At 30.2% G+C, this 24473-nt stretch overlaps 1 protein-coding gene across 1 annotated transcript in view; it reads left to right on the top strand.

Annotated features, from left to right (window-relative positions):
• Nucleotides 1–536: 536 nt before the first annotated feature.
• Nucleotides 537–24473, top strand: part of LOC106469669 (CCR4-NOT transcription complex subunit 10-like) — a 36913-nt gene continuing 12976 nt past the window's right edge. The window contains exons 1-9 of the mRNA XM_022399135.1: nucleotides 537–620; nucleotides 4355–4683; nucleotides 7040–7190; nucleotides 17115–17129; nucleotides 18540–18601; nucleotides 19498–19695; nucleotides 20761–20841; nucleotides 21327–21591; nucleotides 22510–22709. Coding sequence (XP_022254843.1) covers nucleotides 4393–4683; nucleotides 7040–7190; nucleotides 17115–17129; nucleotides 18540–18601; nucleotides 19498–19695; nucleotides 20761–20841; nucleotides 21327–21591; nucleotides 22510–22709 — 1263 coding nt within the window. The 5' untranslated portion in view covers nucleotides 537–620; nucleotides 4355–4392. The remainder of the gene's footprint in view (nucleotides 621–4354; nucleotides 4684–7039; nucleotides 7191–17114; nucleotides 17130–18539; nucleotides 18602–19497; nucleotides 19696–20760; nucleotides 20842–21326; nucleotides 21592–22509; nucleotides 22710–24473) is intronic.

Genomic DNA, 24473 nt, shown 5'->3' on the forward strand with positions numbered 1-24473 from the left:
CCCAGATTTTATCGTTTTAAGGACCCAAACTTACCTCTGACCCACTTATGTAACGCTGATAATACAAAAATAGTAACTATTATATTTATAAGTTAGAAAATTTTTGACAATTTACTCATTACGCTTGGCATGTTTCCAAAATATTTAAACTCATACTGATCAGTGTTCAATAAATAACTTCAACTATTATTCAACTGATTAATAAAATGAAGATTAAAATATTATTTTTTATCATAACCTTCTGAAATCAAAGCAATAACCTCTGTATAACAAAAAACTGTATAATTGTTCAAATTCTTATTAGAATCAGAAACTCGTGAACTCAAGTCTTCAATGTAATCTGTATTAAATACAGCAATAATTACTGTAAATTATATTGCTGTTTTACTAGTGCAAGCTGCACAATGGCAATATGCACTCTTTCCGCCACGGAAAATCGAACCCTGGATTTGAGCATTATAAGTTCAATAAACTTACCGCTAACACACTAATGTAAATAATGAGTTTTTTTCATATTAACTTACCACTAGATAGCGCTGGAATACTCTTACTACTCAATCACATAATAGTCGTTAGTGAAATATAGGCGTAAGTGTACATAGTATTGAAACTGTAACAGCGTAAGGAAACTATTTCTTATTTTAAACTATTTAAAGATTATTAAGTATAAATAAATAGTATTTTTCAGTTCTAACTCGTACTAAGAATCAAGTCTGAGCTAAGTCTTAACCAAAATTGTTCTACTCATTCATATTTGTGTTAGACATTTTACAGGATTAGCCACAAATTAACACTAGAAATAAAGTAAATTAGAAAATAAAATTGAGTAATATTAATAATTTCATCTGTCAGTATTTATGAAACTTGAAAATGAAAGTTGGTTTGCCTTTAACTTTATTTTTATAAATTGTATATGGCATAACTTATATATATTAGTATAATTTAACTTAGTGCTACCCAAATAAGCATTTAATAATTCGTTTATTGACATTAATGAATAGTATTACTATTGCTATTAGTAGTACTATTATTACTAACTATTATTTTAAAATTTGAGGCATTAGTTTTTAATTATATATCCATAAGTATGATAAAACTTAAAAGTGAATTTTAAGTTTTACAATTACAGTAAACTTTTTTAAAGTTTGCACATGGGTTCAACATAATCTTGTTTAAGTAATTAATAAAATAGTAAAAAGAAGAAATAGGAAGTCATTGTGCTTACTGTTTTCAGACTTTGGCTATCACATTAAATGTCCATGAAGATGCCAAAGGCATGTGTGAAAGTCCTTGAATTTTATTATTTTTTCTGCTCAAGCAAAACGTAGTACTAATTATTGTCAACAAAATGAAATTTACCATTTGACAGTGTTATATGTCGTTAAAAATGGATTGCATTCTTTTGTGCTGATGATTACTAGTTGACTAATGTGTTTATTGTAAAAAATTATACACCAACTAAACACTTGGGAAAAATTATCATTGAACAGTTAGGTTTAATGTCTTTCAACATGTTAAGAGAAGGAAACATTGTGTTTATAATTTTCAGGAAGCCAAGTGTGAGGCCATGAGGTATAATCTGTAATTAATTAATTGGGATAAAGAGTTAGAAGATTTATACGGAACAGATTTGGGAATTTTTTTTTATTGCTTTTATTTCAAGATAGGCAAATTCTGAAAAAGTGGAAAAGGATAATAGCTTACTAAAGATTTAATGCAGGGCTAGAATTTAATGCTAATAAACTAGCAAATAACTAGCTAGTGTTGTAATTCTGTGAGAAGGCATTAGAAGGCATTAGCAATAGCAGTGCCAACACCAAGATTCTGAAAGTGTGGAGATAAAGGGGTGAAAACAGATGGGTTAGGGGGGCAAAAGTGGAAGGAAACATGAAATGTAAGAAGCTCTAAGAAAGAATGATTATTTTTGCTGGGAAGTGTCTTCATTAATATTATAAATATGCTTCTCTGTTGTTCAAGGTTCTTTATTGGTTCATTGCATTTTTTTCATTGAGGTATCACACTGACTTTGCAAATTAATTAATTGATTAACATGAAATTCTTAAAATCAATTAAAATTTAAATACAACTGCATGAAATAGCTTATATATGCCCATAAAACGGATGTATAAAATAAGAAACTGCATTAATAAGCTATAAAACAGTGTATTTAATATTTTAGGCACCTTATTTAGCAATTGTCATGGCTGTGGTTCCAATTTCATTTTCTCCCTGGATTAGGGTGCTCATTCTTTATCCTGACTTTCAAAATTTCCTTAATATTTATTTACTATTGTTGACTGAAAAGACAATAGGGCTAACCAGAAATTTGGTAATTATTTGTTGGTTGGGGTTTTCTTGTATAAGGTTGCCTAGTAACTGAAGGCATTGTACTCTGTGAGATGTATATTTTACAAAACATTTTATTGGAAATTTTAGGGAGGGTAGACAAATCTCAGGGGTGGCATCACCACTGAGCACTACAAAATATTACTAGTATACATTCCTGAATTAAGATTCACAGATTCTTACTTTCAAATATCAATACACCTATGATACATGCATTTCAACCATTTATATTGTGAGATTCTGGCTACAAAAGGTTATTATAATTGTGAATAACAAGACTGTTTCACTTGCTGGTGCCATGCCTTTTCAACTCCCATCTGAACTGCATTTCATACCATAAATATCTGGAAATAGGGATAACAAGACAGCAGCTTTAACTTGTTTGATTGTTTGCCAAGACAGGTAGCATATTAGCCATTTAATTAGAATCACACTATCCAACCTCTGCAATGCAGTTTGTCTAGTATCATGTTTAGAAATACTATGCCCAATTGGATGTTTATAGGAGGTAATAATACAAGAGCACTTGATTATGGAACACATTATGCTAATGTATTAATATGTTGGCAAACAATGATTTATAAAGCATAATGAAGTGATATATTTTTGAGGGAACATACTAAATGTTTAAACAGAACTATACTTGAAGAAGACAGACCAGTGTTCTGTCAAAATATGTAATATGTTTCCTCAATAATAAATCACTTCATTATGCTTTATAAATCATTGTTTGCCAGTTTGTTATAATACAAGAGCAATCATTTAAACTTCAGATGTTAGGCCTTATTGGCTTCTAATGCTTCTTCAGCTTTTGGCATTTTAAACTACATCTTTTAATAATAAAATACTTAGTATAGGGTGGGTATCAGCAGTAGGTTATTGTGTATCAGTGTTTCTCAACTGGTTGACCATGAGACATGCAGTTATGGTCCATTTTGGGCTGGAACAACTGTAATTTACCCAAACTAGAGAATCATTACCTGTATATATGGGCCTTTACTTATTTTGTCCAATAACTAATTGGGCCTTGAGGTGCAAGAGATTGAGAAACCCTGCTGAATACTTTTGTTGATGAAGGCATTCTTGGACTAGATACATCAGTTCCTTTGAAGTTGATCAACTTTTAACATTTCTAAACAGTTAAAATAAACTGTGAAATTTAACTGTAGAGAGTTTTGATATTTGGAAATATTTGATAAGATAACATGTCATCGAAGATATATACTTTTTAATAATATATATATATATATATTAACATTCAACATACAAAATAATTAGTCATGATGCAGTTACAGTTAATTTTAGAAAATAATCAAGTTTGTAGTAGCAGTCCAGAATTTACTAGAAGCTGAAAAAAAAGATCTAGTAACAATAATCTAGTACCTTCAGGAGTGAAGTTGGAGGCCTGTAAAGAGAAAGCTGGAGATAAAGCTAACATTTTTAGAGATTTAACTTGTCAGATAGGTTGAAAGATTTACATAGCTATATGAAAGCTAGGGACTTGCTTCAGTAATAAATTAGAAAATACAAAAATGTGAAATATGTGGTTGATAATGTGGAAACTAACAGTAGTGATTTTCTAAGTGTTTTAAAAGTAAGTAAAATGTTAAACGAAGATCAGGCCCTTAAAGAATGCTGATGGCAAGTTTTTGTTTAAGAGTATGAGACAGCTGAGCTTTTAAATGTTTTTTTTTTTCTAATTTGTTCTTACAAGAGAGGATTTTAGATATATTCTTCACCTAAAACATGTAGATATTAATCCCTTTGTGGTAAGTAGAAAGACTGAGAGATTAAAAATAAAGTACTAGTAACAGGTAAGGTCTTCCCTTGGATTTTATCCTTCCTTTATGTTCAAATTTTGGTATGTTTATTTTATCCATGCACTCTTTATCTTAATGTTAAAACTTATTTTTTCAACGTATTAATTATAATAAATGTATAAGTAAAATGTGAGGGTAGTTGTAATCATGGCCACTTACCTTAACAGAATCATTTCTTTCCAAGCTAGGTCATTGTACAAGCTAAGAAATTCATATCTCTAAGGAAATGTCTGATTCAACCAAAGAAAATGCAAATGAAAGCAACAAGCTGTCTTTACCAGAGTCGTGTTTTATTTTACCTCCTGTGACAGAACAAGAGAAAGAACTTGCTGCTAATGCTCTTCAAGAATTTGAAAACAAAAACTATGAAAAGTGTAAGAGTATCTTGAGCAAATTGTCTCAGACTCGTTCAGGTGATCCTAAGATTCTCCATAACCTAGCAGTTGTTGAGTATTACCAGTCGGAATTTAGAAATACCGATGAACTTCGAAAAAAAATGAAAGAGGTTTGTGACAAGGTGAGCAAAAGTTGAACGGAATGGTATTTTGTTGAGAATTGTGAAAGTTAACATGGTGCATTACGATATATTTATTGTTACCTTCTTTTAGTTTATCAACTTCATGTAATTGATGTTTATAGGTAGCAGTTTTCCATGTATACAAACATGTATTCAACTATATGAGATAAAGGTTGCATAGTAAACTTTATAATTCAGATTTTTAGGTAACTGGTTATCATGAATATATCCATATTTTTTTAACTATGCAATTAATATTGACTTCTGTTCAAAGCAAGCTATGTATATAGATTGTTTATATATTTGCTTACTCATAAATAGAACTGCATAAACAGCAAGCTAGTCTTCTTGGTTTCAAAGTGGGTCATGTGATTACAGCATCAACAGGAGAAAACCATGAGAGTAATTAATAATGACCTCTGGTCAAAGCCAGCTATCTACATAGATTAACTTTTGTCTTTGCTTACTTATTAAACAGAAGAGTATCATAAACACAAAGAAAAAAAAATACAAGTGAAGAGTTAGTTTATTATTAATTATGAAAGTTTAAGTTTAATGCACCATTGTTTTCACTGTGTAATAGGATTTCTCAAGGGATTTCACCAGCCATAGAGGGGACATTGTCCTTTTTAATTTAGATGCTTGAATTGTTATTTCACACTAGGAAGACTGCCTGTAAAAATTGTCATGCACATGTTTTTTCTAATTCTCATCAATGCAGTGTTGCTCTTAATATTATGAAGAAGTTTTGTTTCAGTTTATTGAACTTTTAGGTAAATAGTTTTTAGTAGGTGTCACTGTGTATCTGTAGAGATAAAACATATGCATGACAATCAACAGCCATATTCATGTGATACATCTTTTTTCCTAATGTAAATGAGTTAAAATTTTATGTAAGTAAGGTATTTATGTCAAGATAAAGTTTCTTCAGGAAAGTGAAATCACTAGCTATGGAGAGAAATTTGAGGAATTAACTTGGAAATATTTTCTTACTGATAAGTTTTTTGAAGATTTGAATCATGATCATCTTGAGAATTTAATGTAAGTGTATTTTTGACAACAGAAAAAACAGTTAGGTGTTAATTATTTCAAAATAAAAAAATAATCATTTAGAACTGTTTGTTTCTTTTAATGCAAAGAAATACAATGGGCTATCTGCACTATTTGCCACAAACACTTGAGTGGTGGTGGTGTGTTGGTAATATGAAATAACTTACTTATATTAGGTAATAATTCTAGGAAAATTTGGTTTTGATTTTTAAGAATGGAAATTCATTGCTTTGTTTTTTATTATCTTTTGGATATGCTTTATGTTTTCTTGATTTAAAGTTGATTACTGGAATTATTATGGTTTCAACAGAATTAATGCTTATTCTCTGTTACGTAGAACAATGCAAATATAGTCATTTGATTTGTTTTTTTTTATAATACACAGAGTTTAAAAACACTTTATAGTGACAATGTTGTTGGGGCTGCCCAGTTGCACAGCAGCAAGTCTGCAGACTTATGCTAAAAACTGGGTTTCAGTACTTGTGGTGGGCACAGCATTAATAGTCCAGATAGTTGTGTAGCTTTTTGTTTAACCACAAACAAATAATGTTGTCAGGTAACAAAAGACTAAAGAAATGTAGCCAGTGAAAGTTCAGTTTGTAATTAACATGGTTTTGAACTTATGTTTTGTATTTTTTCTTTAGGAATTTTTCATGGTGGAATATATATATATAAATTAATATTTGATAATTATTCTTTACTTTTAAAAGATTATAAGATTTAAATCAAGATTCATGATCTAAGCACTTGATAATATCTAATGTCAGTGCATTTACTGTACACATGCAATTTTTTTTAATATTATTATTGTGAAACTGAATTCTATGTATACAAATTGAAAACAAACATGGTGCCATCTGTGGGTAGTTGAAAGATTTTTTTTAATTAGTTGTGTGTGTGTGTGTGTCTGTCATATATATATATATATATATATATATATAATGTATATACAGTATATCAGTGTTTCCCAGTCACATATGCAGAGAGGGGGCTTAACAAAACAAACAACAACAACAAATAAAAGACAGAATATTAAATTGTAATGTTGTTTTTTTGGTGGTCGTGGTGTAGTTACAATTTAGTGGTAGTTGATAGTTTAAGGAGGTAATAGCCAATCCCTGTTATGAAGAGGTGCATATATCACATTTAAAATTATAAAAATATCCAAATTACCATACTTTTTAAAGGGTCCAGGTGTTTTTGAACTGTGTTATTTTCTTTGCCCAATTTTTCATGTTATTTTATTTCTGCCTGGCTACAGCATTAATATTCTGTAATTAAACATAAATGAATTTTTTTTGTTTAGGCTCAAGTAAACATTGACAATGTTGATGGACTAGATGATGTTGACCACTGTGTAATTTTTTTCAATGAAGCTGTGATTTTGTACCATTCCCATCAATACAATGCTGCTCTTAACATCATGGACAAGTTGTTTCAGTTTATTGAACCTTTAGGTGAGTAAAAATTTTAGCAGGTGTCATTGAGTGTGTGTTTGTGGAACCAAAACATATGCATGACAATCAGCAATCATGTTCCCATGATATAGCATTTTTGCTAATGTAAGAAGTAAAAATTGATTGGTATGAAGGTTCACAGAGCACCTGAAATTATGTCAGAAACTCAGAATTTACAATTTTGATGGTCAGTATAAATATCCATAATTTCAATTCAAATTTTGTGCATTGGACTCTTTTGTTACTTGTGTAACATTAAAAGAAAAATACAATGAAATAAATTATTGTTTGAGAGTAATAGTTCACATTAGGAGGACTGCCTGTGAAAATGTCATGCTCATGTTTTTATAACTAGTATAGTTTCAGAACCTGTACGTAATATATTACTAACTTTTAATTGTAAACATCAAATAATATGACTTGCATGATGGTTTTAAATACAATAACTTTGTATTGTATTCACTTGTCTTTCATGTTATTAAATCTGTTACAAAAGATATGGGTACTTATACATTATATATTGCAATACTTGAAGTAAATGTATTTCTAAAACAAAATTGCCTAAAAAGTTTACATTAATAGACACATTTGCAAGGATAAAACACGTGTGACAAAATTATTTCTTCACAATTAGTACATGACAGAAAAAAGTTAGAAAAATTCCAAGTAAGGTAACAGAAAATAAAGATTTATAAATTTTTAAATCGATACAAAAACAGAGTAAAATCTTACTGCTCTGTAGCAGTGAAGCCTACAAAAGCAAAACAGATACAAAATTATAAAGAATTCATCCTTTACAGAAATATATCTTTCAAAACAGGCATTGTTTAAACTTAGAGGAAGTTTTAATGAAGAAAAATTTTAACTGAATAGAAGGAAGTAAAACGTTTAATCTGTGAATGCTCAGACCAGCTTTTTAAGTTTTAGGGAATGTAACAACATGAATTTTTATCTTTATTTTACATTGTAGTGAATTCTTGGTATGCCCTTTTTAAACAAAAATTATTATACAATTTATAATGGGTGAGTAAACAAAAGCTGCTAATTTTTTATAAAAGATGGTGTTTTTAAAACTTTTTCAGAATTAAAATTTGCTTATTAAATTTTAACAGAATTAAATCTTATTTTAATCTTTCTTTACCATAAGTCTAATACCTAAATCAAGTTTGCTGGTTCAAGTATTTGGTATTACCTGATATCACTTCATTTACATGTGTGATCCAGGGGTGATTTATATATATATATATGTGTGTGTGTGTGAGTTTGTATGTGAAACTGAATTACTCTTATTTTGGAGGGAAAAAGATGGTGCCATCTGTGGCCTGGTAGAGTAACCATGAAGTTTTTATTTTCTGACTTGTATTTTTTTTATTTGAAAACTTACATAGTGTAATTCAAAGTGCTTTCACTTAAAGAAGAATATGTATAAGAAAAGTTGAATCCTTTCTTTTCTTTTTTTACCAAGCTCTATATCAAACCATTTCCAAGTATCACAAGCTACTCTTCAGTAGAAAAAGTCGTTTTGAATAACTTTAATGTTTCTGTATAGTTATCCACAGTATATTTAAATGACATCTAAAATATATAATTTTAAGCACACTATTTAATATATATTTAAAGTTATACAAGTACTTACAGTTGACAAAATCTTATTGTTAACTCTAAAATTGCCAGTAGGGTCCCATGTAGCCTCCAGTCAACTAATTATGCACCATATTGTTACTTGTGAGTTCATGGCTTTGTTGGTTACATGGTCTCAAGTAGCATAGAGTCACGCAAAAAACTGTAAACGAAAATATCATCAGTATTAAAGTTACTTTTTTTGTTAGTTCTTTACACTGAGTGTTGTAAAAATTAAAAACATAAAATTGCACAATAAAATGCAATATGTGGGACCACTGGTACTGAATGGTATATAAATAAGTCATTAAATTGAGAGTTAAATACATATATAATCATAGATTCAGTAGACTATATATGTAGGGATGGCCAAGGTACTCAGTAGGCATAATACAAATATGCTTGCTAAAAAAATCAACGGAGTATTTTATTTTAAAAGATGATTGTCACTCACTTTCATTTGTTTTTATACCTAACAAGCCCCAAAACAAGGCAAGAAACTATTGCTAAGATACCAAACCAGAAAGTGATCAACCTATCAACTTGTTCATCTTTCTTCTTTTTATTTCAGTTAAGATAACTCTACAACTACTCTATCACTAATGTCACTTTAAACTTAAATCCACTTTATGTGTTTCTGGGCAGTGCATGATGTTATTGCCTAGTCATAATAACTAGTAGTAATTTAAAAACAAATTATAACTGTAGTGTAAATGATGCTATCATTACCCCTTAAAGTTAACTTTATTACAGAAACCTGGTGTTCCTTTTAAAAAGCTTAAGTATAGAGTGAAACTGAAGTTACCAGCCAATAATAAATGAACATTAGATGATGTAACATGTAAAATACTCAGTGCTTTGTACACTATACAATTAGTGTCTTTAAGGAGCCAACCCTTATGTATGAAGTGAAGGAGTAAAAATAGATCAATACACATAATACTAAATGTTATTACACACATTCATAGAATACCCTAACTTTCAGTCAGAGGAAAAAAATGTCACAAAACAAGTAATAAAAAACATTTTGTAAGTGTTCAATGATGTTGGGATGGCAGTGCCAAAAATAATGCAAACAAGAATATATGGATGATACAGCTATACACAGATTATCCCTACATGACTTTCAATATTAAAATTTAATGTTACACTGTAAAATACATACTTAAATTTAATATTATTGTAGTTGGAATTTATTCCTGAATGTTGGTATGCAGTTCATAAGAATATCATGGTCATGTCAGGATCGGCATCAATGTAGTGTAACACAGAGCCTAGGAATCAAATACAAGGAACACCAAGTTTAGTCAAAACATGTTTTGATTATTACAGACTCATTACGAGGTTGGTCAATTTGACCAACCTCGTAACCATTTTATACTATATAGTATTTGATCTATGTAGCTGTATCATCCCTGTATTCTTGTTTGCATTTTGTTTGCACTGCCATCCCTACATTGTTTTACATTTATAAAATGTTTTTTATTACTTCTATAGATATTGGACAAACTTTAGACAATAAGAAGATGTACTATAACTTCAGGTAAAAGTTAGAATTAGCATTATGCATCTTCCTCATTGGATCCACATGCTTATATTAAGATAAAGTTCCTTCATGAAGATTAAACCATTAAAGTTACAGAGAGAACTTCGAAGAAGTAATTTAGAAAAATTTCCATACTGGCATCAGCACACACAACTAAGCCATCTCTGGAGTTATTTTTTTAAACCCTAGGATTCATAGAAGGTATCATGGACCAGGCCACTACAATGCAATTAACACATGGTCACCCTTAATGATTTCATGTAGGTGTATTTTGACACTATAAAAAGTATGTAAGATAGATATTCTTTATATAGATCAAAATTAAAAATAAGTCATTTGGATCTTTGTTTTATTTAATAGTTTCACATTGGACTAACTGCACTATCTGCCACAAACTTTTATAAATGGATAACACTGTGTAATGTATCTATAGGTGCTAGTTGAATGAAACAAGTGTATCTGAAGATGCCATATCAGTAGTAATAGTGCACTGATAATATGAAATACCTTATTTATATTATCTAACAGTAGGAAAGTTTTAGGAATGGAAAGTCATAGCTGTATTTTTTTTATTAGCTTTTAGATATGCTATATGTTATCTGGAATATGGGATTAATTAATTATGGTTTCAACAGAATAACACTTCTCATATGTTTTCTGTATATTCTTTATTAAACATGACAGTGCAAATATGTTTATTAATTTGTTTATGATATAGAGATTTTTAAAACTTTAAATTGACAATGTAGACAGGTAACAAAAGACTAAAAAAAATTCTGTCAAAATATTCTTTGTCTTATTTGCTTTTATTAAAAAAAAACCTGAGTGTGTAGCTCTCACTTTCAGATAAGCTTTACATCCCTGCTGTAAGCAGAATCCACTGATTAGATATGTTTGTTTGGGGTTACTTTCCTCAAGAAAGCATATCCACTAAACATCTTTAGAGTAGGTAGGATAATATAAAACAAATATTTTTAATAAAGCACATTTAAAATTGAAACTTTGCACTGTACCTCTACATGGGTGAGTTATGTCCTTTAGCAAAGAATGCCTGCACTCTGCTGCTGGGTTCAAAGGTCCCAAGGTACTGATCAAGCTCCACCATTACCCCCATTTACTTTCATAGCTACCACAAATGGTCTGTACCCTACAATATCCATTTGGACACCAGTTCATAGTACCTGAGCATGTGTGCCAAGATTGGTCTTGCTAGCTTATTTGTAGAGGTATGAACACAGTTTCAAACGTGGCTTCTTTGGAATCCAGGGGGGGAGGGGGCAGAAACTGAACAGCTGATGCTGGATTCAAGTTCAGAAATCATATAAACCCACTCTTAGATTTCCGTCTTGCATGGATGACCTCCAAGCATGTTTTAGCCTCCTTTGGTATGAGGGCCATGTCATATAGATATGGACACTCCCTAACGACCCCAAATCCAGCTGCATAGTTTGATCCTGCTAGATCCAAAACTGTGAGAGGAGTTAGCTGGACATACATACAGATATACAAAGCTAAAGTTGAATTAATATAGGATTGAACAACCACTGACCAAGTCTTCTCCATCATCTGCATCACAATATGTCATCACACATTGACATAATTCCTCATAGTTTACAAGAGACCTCTTCATCAGTCATCTTTAAGGGTCATTTGCAATAATTTTGTCAAGCTGTATTTTCTTTGCTTTGTTTGACAACATTTTGTTACCAGGTGCATGGAAATTATTCTTATCACTTTTTTTTTTGGTTTCTAATTTCACAGATTCATCTGTTAATGTTTTTGCTTGTGATGTTTCACACATCTGATCCTTCAAATATTAAAGTTCTTTCAAATTTACCATTAAATTACACCAGTTTTCTTTATGGAGTCCCTTTTCCCAGTGTTTAAGCTACAGAAAGATTTACTTTGGGGGTTCTTTTTTTCTCATTTTCAATTTCTTGTGTATGAAGTTGTTGCTGTGGTTTCTGTTATGGTTTGTCAACTATTCTGAGATTGTCTTCTTATGCTTTTTAACATTTGTCCCTTTTTCACTTTGCAAATGACTCAACACATCTCTAAACAATTTGGAACATTCTGTTTTATAGAGAGGATTTTTCACAACTTTTGTTGTTGTAATAATTTGGAGGTGATTCTCTCTTTATTTGAAGAGTATGTAAATGCAGGTTGTTACATTTTAAAAATGGAAATTTTCATTTATATCTCGGAGACTTATTTTTAGGAACACTGTGACCAACATTTCTTATGCCATTATAATTGTGATTGCTGCATTACAATGCTGGTAAGCATTCAGCTTCCTACCAAATGAAACCATTGAGGTATATCTGATCAGTATTCCAAGATACTGGGCAAAAGTTACAGAACTATTCTGTCTCAATCAGTTCTTTCTCTCTTCAAGTTGCAGTGTTTTTAGAAAGTGTCTCACACTTTTTGTTTTGAGTTGTGGATATTGAAAATGGACATCTGATATACATATTTTTGTATCTGTACTTATATGGACTAATTGGAATTTGTTTACCTCCATGGCAGAATATATATTATTTTAAGCTCATCCATTTAATCTTGTTTTAGTACATTGTCATAAGAAGGTGATTTGTTCATTTATTTTATCTGTCACTTAACCTACTTTGCTGACTCTCTGATATTGCTAAATGAGAAGAGTCCTCATGACAGTGTTCTTGGCTGACTATTCATTCTTCTTCGTGGTTGCCTTGTTTGAACAGATTTTTCCAGATTCACATTCTGCTCAAATATAATCTTTCTTTTTAGGAAAAGGTTTTATTTCTTCTGGGAATTCTAGCTGTTATAGAGCATTTTGTTCTTTTAGTTTAGACCCATTTGTGTACTCTTCATTAGTTTTGTGAATGACATTTGTTAGAGATTCTGAAGATGCAGGATTATTTCTATCTTTTGTTGTCTTGGACTTTTTGGTAATGGTACAACTTCACATCTAGGATATTTTTCAGAGTTGGGTATTTTTGGCTCACTCCTACAACTACACTAGAACTTACTGAATTAATTGCCTGGGAGATGTTGGATGAATAATTTCATTCAGGATTTGTTCAAACTGGTTTTGTTCCTTAGTCAGAGCTATGGATATCAATCATCATGTGTCACAGCTTGGTGATTGTTCTCATAGCCTTGATCTGTCTTTTTCATTAGGTGACTTTGTGTTCTCTGGTGTGACATCCATTCATTTTGATGTTTTACCATGTCTCACAACTATCTTCATGTTTGGCTATTGCTAGATCTTATGCTGAATGAGAAGGATTTCTTTTTTTTTTATTTTTTTTTTTGGTAGCCCACATTTCAGTTTGTTCCTATCATCCTTCTACATTTTTAGATTATTGATGTAAAATTAAACATTACTGTTGTTGCTATACTGTATTTCTTCCGTGTTCCCCTACTGCTCCTCAGTTAGTGGGCTTCCGTTAGCATTGTCTTTGTATGCGTACTCTTTATCAGACTAGAAATTCTACTTCTCTTACAAGATTTTAGTTTTATTCCATTTAAGCTTCCACTAGTTCTTTTAATATTTCCATGGAGCTTTATTCCTGTTGCTTGTTTTGTTTGTTGTTGTTGTTGTTTTTTTGGGGGGGGGCTTAAGGTATTATTTTTATTGTTTGTAAGAAAATTATATACCACTAGTACTTTAAAATATTTCGTCCATTATGATTTAAATCTATCTGTCTTTCTTAACTATTCTATTGGACAACTTTGAACAAAGGATGTTTTCTTATTGTCATTTCTTCACTTTTAATGGGATGTGCTTGTTTTTACTTGAAAATATTACCTAAACATGTCAGGACATTTAAATTTTTGGTTGCACACCAAAATGTGAATAAAATCCCTTCAGGTAGACTTACATCTGAAATATTGTCACCTTTTCCTTATTACGTTTCTCAACCATGTGACTTAAAGTTTTGAATGTCTTTGATGCAATGCAGAGTATGCATTAACTTACCCAAAATTCTCTACTTTCCCATCTTCCACATGTGTCAATAGAACTTACATAAGCTCTGCTTTCTGACCATAAATCAAATTTTCTTTCTTACAGTCATCGTGTTAAGTTCACTTACTTTGAATTCCGGTGTCAATGTTAAATGCTGCTGGATAATTTTCTACCTGTAAAGGAAATTCTACAACTTCTTTGGAGTTTTTCGGAACTTGTAGCTCATACTGAAGGAATTTGATATTTTGGCAATAAAGTTAAAAAAAATGACCTTTTAGTATTTTCATATCAAACAGTTCTTATACTATTAGCCCTGATGAAGCTGCAATAGCAAAACATTGACTGAAATAAAAAGGCTTATTATTATCTGGAGAGTAAAGGTCTCTTTTTTTTTTTCAAAAACTTTATTGCTAAAACTTCTTTGGAGGTTTTACTCACAAAATCTGTCTAGTATGCAGAGAGACCCAGTGGTGCCATTGATCAACATTTGTTGACTGTTAATTCTAAGTTGTCTTCTGGTGACCTAAGAGGGTTTTGCATTCACATGGATGATCATTTGCAGGATGCCTGCCATTTTCTCAAGATGATGCAAAAAAATTCAATCTTTTTCTCAGGCTTTTTCACATTTGAAGAGCAAAATCTCCTACCTTTCCCTAAATGAGAAGAAGCTTCAGCTGGTCTAATTTCTCCTTTTTTTCTCAGGTATGTTCTATTTTAACTCTTGAATCAGTTTCTCTTGTACCTAAGGGTGCTTATGTCAGACAATCCAATTCTTGAATCTGTATATTTGCTACCTTCTCCTGAATTTCAGGTTTGACATCATCAGTCTTATGCTCTGCAGGTTATGAGACTTTATTTTTCAGAGTAATTATTAGCTATCAACTACTGTCATTCTCCCGTGCCCCCCTCCCCAATTTTTTAATTCAAAAAGAAGAATTATTAAGGTGTTTGGGAAAAAAACTACTCTAAAAAAACCTTATAAAAGAACCTCATTCAGAATATTTGTTACAAATTTGTTGTCATTCTTTCTACTGCATTTGTATTCTACATCTTCATTTCTTTTGAAAAGTCTGTGTATGGCTGTTTCACTGCCTTTTCTTGACAGGTGTCCTTACTTGGATGTTTTTGCTCTTGAACCTGCATGTGGCCACTGCAGGAAAGTTTTGCTTTTCATCTAAGGTTTTTATTTTTGTTTTCTTCTCTACAATCATCATCATCTTAAGCGGATATGGTCTCCTTCAAAATAACATCCAATTTCTCAGTTATAAAAGTTTTTATTCTCATGTTTTGTTTCCTCCTGTGTATCATTCTGGGTGGTGTGCCTCTTTTGATATGTTTCCCAGATCACCTGTCATGAAGCTGAGTGGAACATACCATAATTATATTCTTGGGTCAACAAGACATTCAGACCCATATTTCCTACAAATTCTACCTGTCTAATGTCTTTGGACAGTTTTATTTTACTACAATTAGTCCAGAACTCATGAATGGCTTAGGCTTCCTTCTCTGCTAGGGATTAATGCTATTTTTCACTTTCATGTAGGACTCTTTTTTTATTATTGAGTTGCATGACTACCTACATGTCAGTGTAGAAGTACACTACTTTTGTTAGAACCTACATTTCTCAAATCAAAATGTAATTTATTTAAGTATTTGCTTCTTGATAAAGGTATCCCCCTCTTTTCCCTAATCTAGATGTTTTTAAGATAATAGCCTCTTCAGTTGGTATATATATTACTAACCCTAATGTGCATGTAGATGATGGTGGTAATTATTTATTGAAGAACGGGTCTCTTGTGGACCATAAAAAATTGTTTTTATGAGTGACATTACAAAATAGTGCAAGAAGAAAAGTGGGAAAGGCTTAGTCAATGATTGTTTCATAGATAATTACAAAACTGAATTCCATTTGTTGTAAAAAATATAAATTTATCAAAACAAAATCATAGTAGTCTATTTGATGTTTTTATGTCAGTTCTTATCCTCAAATATTGCATTTAAAACATCATCCCATCAAATTGTATCCTCTTGCATCCATGTGCTCTACATATTCAACAACAAAAGACAGAATTTCAACTATGAACACAGATCATACTGTCAGATATGCTGTTGAACAAGTTAATTCTTAAGGAGAAATGATTTTGCTTATAACAGTCTGGACTTCTTAGATACAAATCACTGTTTTTGAAAGCATATCATACCAGTTTTAAATTCAAAAAATGTTCCCATAGACACCGTTTAAGCTCTTCACAATTTTTAAAACTTAAATCAAGTCATTTCTAGTTCCTCAGTGATCTAGCAAAGACAAATGCAAATTGTTTTTTTTGTCTTCTTTCTTTCTAATTCAACTTTTTAAACTTTTTTTATCATTCTATTAGTCCTTTTTATCTAGGAATACAGATTTAAAAGTTGATCAAAAGCAATCTATACTAGTGAGTATTCATCTTAACACTTGTGAGAATGCATTGAGTTATTTTTTAGATTTAGAAACTCGTGAACTTATTAAAATATAAATAAAATAGTTTCATTGATAGATTCTGAAAAAAAAGAGTAAAAAAGTAATCTTTCTCCTCACAAGAAATAATGAGTTCTCTGTCATTAAACCATGCTCTTTTGATTTCTAAGATGCTGTATTCATTCTTTTCTGAAAAACAATTTAGAGTTGAAATTATAACACTTTTTCCTGTTTTTCAATCACCCTTAATCTCATTTTTGTTTTTCACATCCATACCATTGAATAATTATAGTTTTGTTCTGAGACCTCTTTCATTGTTTTATTTGTGACTTATTGACCCCATTGAAAGGAAAGGTCTCTCTGGATTTGGTGAGTTCCTTTATAATTTTTTGACATTAAATTGTGAGTAAGATATTATCAAAGAATCCATTTTTGTTTTTCAAATTTTGGTAAAGTTATTGTGACAAATAACAAGATCCTTAATCATTAAAAAAAGTGTTTGGTTTTAGGAATATTATCAAATTTTTAATAAGCTTTGGAGTTTGCTTTTTGCATTAACTTCTATATTAACTGCTGTACATTATAAAAAACTTTGGTAAATCTTTACTCTACCAAGGGCAGGGGCCACCCTTTGAACAAGTAAAAACTAGTTAATGACTCGGCAGACTGAAAGAATTTTGAAGCTTTTTATATGAGTAACATAGTCTGGTAATTATTACTTTTCCAAGTTATGCAGAATGTGGATAGTTCTTTTAAAATTTGGTTAAATTTTGTTAACTTTTTATACTTTTTAAACACTAAATGCCAACCAGATAATAACTCTTTGATTCTTCAGGCAGTTAATTATACAAATAACCACAAGAGAGCACAGGAAACTTTTTTTTTCCATAAATCTATCTGACAAAATCTTAAAGTAAGATCAGTACTTATACTGAATTCAGAAACTAAACCTTAGAAAAGATTTAAATGTATATGTGGTAGGGAATAAACTTAGAATAACTTTTGCTCTTCGTCAGTCCTTCTTTGTACCCATTAATCATAGTGTACTGTTCCAATATACTTTCATTAGGAGTCTTTCCAATTTAAGATTTTCCAAGATAATGAGGAATACTTTTAACATCATAGTTTATTGTCAATCTTATCACTACACTCACAGAAATCTAGACATGTAGTGGGCAGTTTGTTCAGAATCCTGTCTTAACTCTCTGTTTTCTTGTTTGTTTCTTTAATGCAAAATTATTACATGAAAGTTATGTTATATTTAAATTTTCATAAACCTGGAATTGTTTAACCTTTCTAGCAATTCAATTAGTATCTTATTACTAGAAGTCTAAAACTAACATGTTTTCAGTATTTTTATTCTAACAATATGACTTGAAATGTAAAGTATTATTATATATATATATAAACATAGCATTTAATATTAAAGCACACCACAAGTACTAGACCTGTCAATGATCTTAATGATGTAAGGAAACATGCAAAATGACTAGCTTTCATAAAAACCTTTAATGCAGATTGTCCTTGCTACTTAACCTTGTTTTTTTAATTCTGTGTATTTACATTAAATGGTTTTGATATAAATTTTCTAGTGTTAAGGACAGGGGTGAACTAGATGTACCAGCCTGTATCTAGAGGATTTCTTTTTTTTAAAGTATAAAATCACTGTCTAAGACAGTTTGTTTTCAGAAAACTATTTTGCTTGGATTGGTGTTCTGTCTGAAAATGACAGTTTTAAAAAATGTAATAATCAGTTTGAAAAATATCACTTTTTTATAGATGATCAGCTAGCAATAAAGACTTGCTTGTTACTTCTGGAGTTGTATCTGTGTGTCAATCAGGTTGGTGTGTGCTGGTTTCATTGTACACTTCTTAGTTTATTTAAATTTAATCCAATAAAAAAAAGATTTTGGGAAAGTTCTTGTCAGCACATGTACATATACTGCTTACCCTTTCTACAAGTAAAGGATTTATTTAAGCTATTACTAGAATGAATCAAACTACAATCAAGGAAACATTAGTATTTCAATTGTGTTTAGGTGGTAAATTTGAATATTGTTTTGTATTTTTTTTAATTATACTTTTGGAAATAGTTAAGAAATTATTTAAAACAAGTAATATTTGTGTTTTATAAGACTGAATTTTCTGTTTTTACTTGAGTTTTAAACTATATTATATCTGTATTATGCTAAAAAAATGGTAGTTTCATAATTGTAAACAGTTTTAAACTATTAAATGATTCAGATATGTTTGACATAAAATGATAATTCTAAACAATATTTTATTACTTAGCAAATAATGCTAAAATTCCTTCACCTAAAAATGCTTATATATAGGCATAAAGTATTGTCCTTACCAATATGTGTGAAGATTAACACATATAGCAGTGATTAAGCCTGAACGAAGATATTTCAAAGTGGATGAATGAAATTGATATTACAAAAACAGTAGAAGGACTAAAAAAAATATTTACCTTTCAGGTCTTAAAACTTGTGCACAAAAGCATAGTCAAAGGAGTTAAAAGGTTGCATTGTTTTGGCTGGTTAACCTACCGAGTTAAGTTCAGGTTAACCTGGTGATTTGCTGTGATTCATAGTTTCTTATTTGATAAAGTTATTTCTTTTTTTTAAGTTACTTAGCTATCAGTTCTTAACTTTCTTCTGTAAGTCCAAAACTAACTTCTTAATGATATTTTTGATTACAGAATAAACTGACATACTTAATAATTTTTTCCCAGCCAGAAAAGGCTGCACGACCCATAGCCTACCTCGAGAACATGCTGTATGGAAACAACAAGACTAGTAACAATGGAAGTAAGGCTCAAACCCCGGAAAAGGAGAAAGAACGTGAAGGCAGCAAAGAGAAAGAAGTTAAAGAGAAAAAGGAAACAACAGATTCTAATTTTTATGACATTTACAAACCTAAGCTACAACAGGTAATGTTTCAATGTGTAACAGTAACGTTGAAAATCTAAAGTTTGATCAACACTGATAAGTCAAGTATGGTGGCTTACACTTTAGTAAGCCTAAATATGTAGTCACTTGTTTATTTTGAAATTCTTTTGATGTTTAATAAATCTTTTTTTGTGTGTGCATGTTTTTAAGTATTGTATTGCTTATACTGAACTTATATGAGTGCATTATCCAGACTTTAAAAATAATAGTACAGCTCCTAACTGGTACTCATGTCAGTATTTCAAATAGAAATATATATAATATGCTTCATATTTGAGGGATGACTCATCTATCCCTTTCACAAACACACTTGATAAATATAAGGACTTACAACACTAAAATCTGAGGTTTGATTCCTTATGGTGGACACAGCAGACAGTCCATTGTTACTCTGCTATAAAAAAACAAACACAAACACTCCTGGTTCTGTGATTATGTTATTGATTGATAAGCTTGAACACATCCTTAACTTTTAACTTATTAATTCATACACTTGAGTAGATTCATTGTAACCTTGAATATTTACATTTATCATGATCTTGATTGTAATTGTTATATTACAGCATTTGTGGATCATTTGGTTGTAAATCATTGATTACTGTGTTGTATTTAATGTTTAATAATGAACAGATCTGTTATTCTTCAACATTGGTCGATAGTAATTATAGTTCACTTTAAAGGGCAACATGAATTGCATATTTATAAGTATTACATACTGTATCTTTCTAAGCTCAATTGTTTTGTAAAAAGTAAACTGTTATAAAAAATTTAGTAAAATTGATTTTAATAAAAATATTTTTTGTTGATATTTTGTTTTCCTTATGATTAAGAATACTTTCAGTACTTTCATTTTTCAGTAATTGTTTAGTACATTTTTAAATAAATGTTTAAACTTTTACATTATGTTCTATTGAAATATATCCTTAAATCTGTTACTGTAATTTTCATTATTAGTTTTTCTAATGCATTATAAAGTATTCATAATTTTGTAATATAAAAAATTGTTATTAAGTTCATTGCTCACATTCTGTACACCATATTTCTAGTACAAAGCTCGGTTCTACCTCATGTTAAAGTCCACTAAAGCATGTAAGCGGGAATTAAAAACCTTGATGAGTACTGGAGTTGTAAGTTGTACTTTTATTTCTTATAATGAAATACTGTAATAAAGCTGCTTCTTGTAAACTAAGTACCTTAATGTTTGTGAAAGCACCGACATTTCCTTTATTTTTTATTAAATACATAAATATAGGAAGTGTAAGGACTGAATTTTAGAATAGTTATAGTTTTGTGGCTAACTTGTGAGTTCAGGTTCTAATATTTGCACTAAAATCATTTGATTACAGTTTTGCATTTATAACTGTTGTTCATAATATTAGTTTTTTATTAAATGTGTGTGACCATTCCCAATTAGAGTGTTGGTTATATCTTTATGAAGTTAAGTTTAGTTCAGGTTTATCGTATCATAACTGATTTGACATATCCACAAAAATAGTCCTGTTTCTGAAAGAATTTTTTACCATGGGGCTTTGCTTTGTATGATTAATAAGAAATGCTTTAGAGTTTTGAATGTAATTCAGAGAAAGTTGTATTGAGATCTTATATTTTTCAGAGTGTATCAGGCGTATATTTGCGTAGCCAGTTGGAATACTTACGAAGTAACTGTCGAAAGGCGATGAAACTGCTTAACACGGCTTCAGTGTCTGGAGGTACCCACACTTTTAAAGAAACTGGAGACAATATAGCAGCTATGTATTACAATAATATGGGCTGTTTGCATTTCTACATGGGAAAGCCTAATTTGGGTTGTTTCTATTTCAATAAAGCTATACAAGAACATAACAATGCCATTAAAAGTTTGACTGAAGGAGAACCTGGTAAGTACTTTATACACGTATCAAAACTAATCACTTTATAAATATGTAATAAACTAGTAATCAAATCACTTAACTTTATAAATATATATAAGAAACTTACAGTCAAATTACTTAACTTTATAAATATATATAAGAAACCAACTGTCAAATCACTTTACTTTGTACACATGGTATAAAATAGCAGTCAAATCCCTTAACTTTGTATACATGTTATAAAATAGTAGTCAAATGACTTAACTTTATAAATATATAAGAAACTTACAGTCAAATTACTTAACTTTATAAATATATAAGAAACCAACAGTCAAATCAATTTACTTTGTACACATGTAATAAACTAGTAGTCAAATCACTTAACTTTATAAATATATAAGAAACGTACAGTCAAATTACTTAACTTTATAAATATATATAAGAAACCATCAGTCAAATCACTTAACTTTGTACACGTGTAGGAAATTAGCAATCACATCACTTTAGTTTGTACACACATAAAAAACTAGCAGTCAAATCATTTAACTCTGTAAACTTGTAAAGAACTAGCAATCAAATCATTTAATTTTACTCCAATTACTTTAATTTTTTAACGAAAAAGTCTAAATCAGATGTTGTACTCATATTTGTACAGTACATATTTGCTGTTTTTTAAACGTGATTTTGCTGATTTAATTACACAGTGTTGCAAAAATATTAATGCATATTCTCAAAAAGCTATGGCATAACATTAATGTATTTAATGCCAGTATATAAGTTACAAAGATTGCTTATAAGTATTATATTTCTGTTATGTTAGCAGCATTGTCATGATACAAGTACTGGCTATAGGTTTTTCTTGTTTTTCTTCCTTTTAGTGTGTAATTGTTAGTATCTATTTACTAAGATAGGATAATTATGCTTTAGTTTTTTGTGATCTTTCAGATACACTCTCATCAAGGCCACTGTTCACAGTGGATGTTACTGCTTACTACCAGCTCATGTACAACCTAGGTCTCCAGTATCTTCATGCTGGTAAACCACTACAAGCTTTCGAACGTTTGTTAGAAGCTGTACAAGTGTATCACACTAACCCTCGACTATGGCTACGTTTAGCAGAATGTTGTATGCAGAACCATAAACCAGTGAGTTCTTGTACATCATATTAGTTTTGGTATCACTTGGGTATTATTATGTCCCGAACTAAATTCTGATGACTGACCTTATGTAGTTTTGATTTTGGTTTTATTTTGTTTCTCAAGTCAGAAACTTGAATTGTTTTCTAAATGTTACTTATGGCTTTGTCTGAAAGAAAACTGGGTACAGAAGCACAATTTTTCTGTTTTAGCAGAAAAACTGACTGACTGGAGGTCCAAAGCAATGAGCATTATTGAAATGTCATTTCAACTTAACCCTAAAATCATTAATGTAGACCATATGGGCCCCATTTGCAATTTCTTAAGCACATTTTTACTGTAGTTATGTACAAAATTGCTCGTGATTTTATGATGTTGTTTATTACATGATCTCTAATACCATATGAATTGCACAAAATGTGTATTTAACATAGAAAATGGATAATTTCAACCAGTTCTTGACACTGACTTCTGTAACAGACAAAAACATAAAATTATGACATGATACAATATATGGACCCCAGTGATAGTGAATTGTATAAAAACATATCAGTAGTTTATAGTTGAAATATTGTATGCACAATTAAGTGATTGTATTGCACATACAAAATAATAGCAAATCTCTCTTCTAATGAATTGATGGAATTGTGACCGACAGTAAAGCTCCTTTCATAAACATATGTAAGTTGAAAGATTTGGATGCAATTTATTTGGTTTGAGTATAATTAGGTGTAACATCACTGATTTGACTCTATATTTCATTAAGTATCTTTTTACTGTAAAGAACAACTGAGGATCTTGTAAAGAATTTTTAAGCAGACAATCTGTTAATTCTTTATTTTTGTAGATGGATAAAGAATAGTGTTATTTAATCAACAGCTTACATTTCAGTAAGATTTAAATTTAAACTTAATAAAAATTAAGTGGATTGTAGTTAAACAATACTTAAAAACATGTTTATGACATTAAGTTACACTACATTTGACCAGATGCTCTTCATCTGGCTAATAAAATAAACCTTTAGTGTTTAACCCTATCTCAACGTGTCACATGTCAAAGGCCATGTCATCGCATTTGTTGACTTGCATTCAAAATTTTATTGAACTCTATTTTATGAATCTACATCAATAAGTTTGGTATCAAATTGAAGATTATAATTCAAATTTTAGTATTATATGTTAGTTAATTTCTTAATTTAAAAGTAAATATTAAAAAACACAGCTAAACATCGATTTTTATGTGTCATATGGTATGTTGAATGTAGCACTGGTTCAAATTAGATGTTTGTGATGTCAAAATACAAAATCTACAGGTTCGTACAAATTAGCTATAATATAAAATAAGAATGTCTCATTATTTCTGTTTGCTAAGATATTGCTCCTGTTCTGAATCAAACACATCCCCCCCCCCCCACTCACCTCTTTCCATTTATATACACTTCTATATATGACATGAATAACCAATCAAAAGCTCAGATTGTCCCTCTAGTGGTTTTATCAGCCATTTTGACACGTTATTGGGCTAATTTCATTCTTTTCACACAAGATTTCAAACGAGGAGGTAAGTCTTTACTGAGCTTGAAATTTTATATCTTTTAGACTCAAATACAGCTTAGTTACTACACTTGATAAATTATAGTGGAATTCTATGGTATTGATATAGTAAGTTGTGATTTTTTAGATATTTAAAATGTATATGTAAAACCTAAAAAATATTTCATTTTACATCCTCCACGTAGGAAATTTTCACCTACAACAAGTGGCAAACTAGAAG

Source organism: Limulus polyphemus, unplaced genomic scaffold (assembly GCF_000517525.1).
Source record: "Limulus polyphemus unplaced genomic scaffold, Limulus_polyphemus-2.1.2 Scaffold98, whole genome shotgun sequence".
NCBI lineage: Eukaryota > Metazoa > Arthropoda > Merostomata > Xiphosura > Limulidae > Limulus > Limulus polyphemus.